General features: G+C 70.4%; 1 protein-coding gene across 1 annotated transcript; it reads right to left on the reverse strand.

Moving 5' to 3' along the window:
- Positions 1–3,329: 3,329 nt before the first annotated feature.
- Positions 3,330–4,304, reverse strand: LOC148592403 (uncharacterized). The gene has a single exon (XM_088535074.1). The coding sequence runs from the start codon at positions 4,240–4,242 to the stop codon at positions 3,343–3,345; it is 900 nt and encodes a 299-aa protein (XP_088391200.1). The 5' UTR covers positions 4,243–4,304; the 3' UTR covers positions 3,330–3,342.

Raw genomic sequence — 4,304 nt, forward strand, 5'->3', positions numbered from 1 at the left:
TCCTTTTCCTTATGTCCCCCTCTGTGCCCCCGTGTCCAATTCTCCCCGATATCCCTGTCCTCTATGTCACCCTGTGTCCATGTCCCGTGTCCCTGTCCCCCTGTGCTGTGTTCCCAATATCCCCCACATCCATGTCCCCATGTCCACATTCCTGCTGTGTCTGTGTCCCATGTTCACGCCCCCATCTCCCTGTCCCACCTTGTTCCCAATGTCCACGTCCCCCACCATGTCCTTGTCCCCTGTGCCATTTCCCATATCCCCGGTGTCCATGTCCCTTTGTGTCCATGTCCCCGTGTCCATATCCCTGCTGTGTCCATGTCCCCATGTCCCCTGTACTGTATTCCCCATATCCCCCGTGTCCACGTCCCTGCTGTGTCCATGTTCCTCCACACCCACATCCCGTGTCCTGTCCCCATGTCCCCTGTGCCATTTCCCATATCCCCCGTGTCCATGTCCCTTGTGTCCATGTCCCCGTGTCCACATCCCTGCTGTGTCCATGTCCCCCATGCCCACACCCGCTGTGTCCCTGTCCCCATTGTCCCTGTCCCCATGTCCCCTGTGCTACGTTTCCCATATCCCCCGTGTCCATGTCCCCGTGTCCACGTCCCTGCTGTGTCCATGTCCTCCACACCCACATCCCGTGTCCCTGTCCCCATGTCCCCTGTGCTGCGTTCCCCATATCCCGTGTCCGTGTCCACATGCCTGCTGTGTCCATGTCTGTCCCCCACCCCGTGTCCCTGTCCCCATGTCCCCTGTGCTGCGTTCCCCATATCCCGTGTCCATGCCTCTTGTGTCCATGTCCCCATCCCTGCTGTGTCCATGTCCTCCACACCCACACCCCGTGTCCCTGTCCCCATGTCCCCCGTGCCATTTCCCATATCCCCATGACCACGTCCCCGCTGTGTCCATGTCACCCACACCCCGTGTCCCTGTCCCCCGTGCTGCGTTCCCCACATCCCCCGCCGTGTCCACGTCCCCGCTGTGTCCACGTCCGCCATGCCCACGCCCCGCGTGTCGCTGTCCCCGTGTCCCCGTGCGCGCCCCCGCGATTGCCGCCCTCTCCGTGTTGCTGTAGGGCAGTAGTTCGGTGAGCGGCAGCCCGGTGCTCTCCACGTCGGGGACCAGCACCCCCCGCCGCGCCCGCCGCCAGCTGCCGCCCACGCCGCCCACGCCGCGGCCCCGCGTGTCCTACTCGCCCGCCGCCCGCCGCGCCCCCCCCGCCGCCGCCGCCGTCGCCCGCCGCCCGCCGCCGCCGCCGCCTCCCGACACCCGCCGCTGGCCCGAGCCCCGCGGCTACCGCGACCCGGAGCCGCTCTACGAGCCCAGGACTCCGCGGGGGGGCGGCGGCGGCGGCGGGGGCGGCGGGTCGCCCTCCCGGCACGGCGGTCGCCGCTTGCCCAACGGCTACTACGCGGGGCCCGGCGGAGGCGGCAAAGGGCGCCCCGCCGCCCGCCACGGACTGCGCGAGCCCTACAGCGAGACGGACGATGACTGCTGCTAGCGACAGGCCCCGATCGCGACAGGCCCCGATCGCGACACGCCTCGATCGCGACACGCCTCTATCGCGACACGCCGCGGCGACGCCGGGCGCGACACGCCGCGACGCCGCCGAGCGACACGCGCCGACACCGAGCGCGCGCTCCTCCTGCCGCCGCCGCCCCCTCCTCCCTTCCTCCAACCTCCCTCCCCCCCGAGGAGAGGGGGGGTGACTATCGCGACATATCGGGGGGCACGCGCGATGCTATGGATGAGTTTTATCATCTCGATCAACCGGGGCGGGGAAGCGAACCGGACCGGTGTCCAGCCCACCCGCCCCCACCACCCACGCACGACATCGTCCCCGGGGCAGGAGCGGAGCCACCGGGATGGGAAGGGCGCGGAGGGGCCGGGGGGGGGGGGGCGGCGAGGATGCCCCCCCCGCCCCGCGGCAGCGGCGCCGTCTGGGCTTCAACCCCCCCCCCCCGCCGGGGGGCCGCACTGAGGAGGGGGGGGCGGCCGCAATTGCATGAAATGAGTTACCGAGAACCTGAAATAAAGTTAAAAACAAAACAAAAAAGACAAAAAAAAAAAAAATCCACCCCGAAACCCGCCCCCTTCCCCCCCCCCCCGCAAGCATTAATTAAAAAGGAGGAATTTTGAACCGAGCCCCTTCTCGCTCCTTCCCTGGGGGCAGGGGGGCATTGGGGTCCCTGGGCTGTGCAGTGAAGGGGCCCAGGCGTCCGGGCGGGATTCGCCCCCCCCACGTCCCGTGAGGAAGCGGAGGCGCCGGTACCTCCGGAGGCGCCGCGGCTGCCCCGCCCCCCCGCAGCGGATGGGGCCCAGGCGTCCCGGCAGCCGCCCCCGCCCTGCCCTCCCCCCGGGGGGCCCAGGCATCCGGGCGGCCGCCCCCGCCCTACTTCCTCTCCCCTCCCCCCTTCCCTCGGGGGCCCAGGCGTCCGGGCGCTCCCGCCCACACGGAGCCACCTGGTGCCCCCCCCCCATGCCGTTTCCTGCACGCTCGGAGCCCTAGGCCAGTACAACCCCCCTCCCCAAAAAGGGCTGATTCCACCTCAAATCTGGGGCTGGAGACTCAGCAGCCTCAACCCCCATACGAGCCCCTGGAGAATCTCCCACGAGGTCACCAGGAAGCGGGCGGGGAAAACGCCCCCTCCCCAATGAGAAGGCTGGAACCCCTTCCCCCTCCCCAAAGGAGAAATGACGAGGGGGACACAACGACAGGGTCCCCTGTCACCCCTCCCCTCAGGAGACAGCAGCTTCACAAACGTGTTTTTATTTCTTTAACAAAATAATAATAATTAAGCATAAAAAAATGGGGGAAGAAGCCCCCCCCAGGGGATAAAATACCGTGGGGAGAGGGGGAAACAGGACCAGCCTGGACCCCTCCCCTGGGGACAGGGGACATCGGGGCGTCCCCCGCCCACGGCTACCGGGAAGTCCCCGTGTCCCTCCGCCCCTTCCCGGCCGGTGACGCAACCGCTGTCACATGTCGGTGAATCACGGGAGGGGGGAGAAGCCGCCCCCTCCACCGCCCCGGTTCGGGGCGGGGGGGGTCCAAAATCCGCGTATCCCGCGGGGGGGGATCCACGTGCCCCCCCCCCCCCCACAACTCCCGCCAGTTCCGTGTCCCCAATCGGGGTGTCCATGTGTCCGGGGGGGTGTCACCGTGTCCCCCTCCTGCCGGTTCCGGGCGGTCTCCGTGTCCCAAGCGGGGTGTCCATGTCCGAGGAGTTGTCATCGTGTCCCCCCCTTTGTCGCTTGCGGGGGGATCTCCGTGTCCCAGACGCGGTTCTCGGGGCGGGGGGGTCACCGTGTCCTTACCGGCCCCGGGCGCGGGGACGGGTCTCAGCAGGCGCCGACCGCCCGGACGAGGAGGCCGAAGGCGGCGGCGGGGGGCGCCGCGCAGCGACTCGGGGGTCCCGGCGGCTCCTCCGCCTCCAGCCGGGCCCGTTTGTTCGGTACCGGCAGCGGCCCGGGAAAGGAGCCGCCGCTGCGGCGCTTCCGCCCGGCCCGCGGCGACGGGGGGCCCGGTTCAACCTGGGCCGGTACTGCGGGGGTCTCCCGGTGCTGGACGCAAGGGGGGGTCTCCCGGTGCAAGGCGGCGCGAGGGTCCCGGTGCGGTGCAAAGAGCGAGTCCCGGTCCGGTGCAAGCGGCGGTACCGGCCGGTCCGGGGCGGGCAGCTGGTCCCGGTGCTGGGCGATGCGGGGGTCCGGGCTCGGCGCAAGCGGCGGGTCCCGGTGCTGGGCGATGCGGGGGTCCGGGCTCGGCGCAAGCGGCGGGTCCCGGTGCTGGGCGATGCGGGGGTCCCGGTGCGGCACAAGCGGCGGGTCGCGGTTCAGGTCACCGGAGGGGTCCGGACTCGGTGCAACCGGTGGCTCCGCACTCGGTGCAACCGGTGGCTCCGCACTCGGTGCAAGCGGCGACGTCCCCGGCTGCAGTGCAAGCGGGACCCCGGCGGGGTCCGGGCTCGGTGCAAACGGCGGGTCGCGCTGCAGGGCACCGGAGGGGACAGGGCTCAGTGCAAACGGCGGGTCGCGCTGCAGGGCACCGGAGGGGACTGAATCCGGTGCAAGCGGCGGCGGCTCCGGTGCCCCGGCGGCGCGGGCGGCGAGGTAGCGGTGCCGGGCGGCACGAACGAGCAGCGAGAGCTGCAGGCTCCGGTGCAGGCGGAGGCCGCCGCGCTGCAGGCGGCCCCGGTAGAGCTTCCACACGGCAGCCGCCAGCACCCGCTGCGCCTCCTCCATGGTGCCGGTACCGGGAGCGGGGCCGGGGCCGCCGCCGACTCCGCGCCTCTTATAGCGCCGCG

Source organism: Tinamus guttatus, unplaced genomic scaffold (assembly GCF_059628265.1).
Source record: "Tinamus guttatus ecotype Peru unplaced genomic scaffold, ASM5962826v1 Tinamus_guttatus_pri_ptg000611l, whole genome shotgun sequence".
NCBI lineage: Eukaryota > Metazoa > Chordata > Aves > Tinamiformes > Tinamidae > Tinamus > Tinamus guttatus.

What these genes read in the sequence shown, in the direction of transcription:
- LOC148592403 (XM_088535074.1), bottom strand. Translation starts at nt 4,242, where the DNA reads ATGGAGGAGGCGCAGCGGGTGCTGGCGGCTGCCGTGTGGAAGCTCTAC.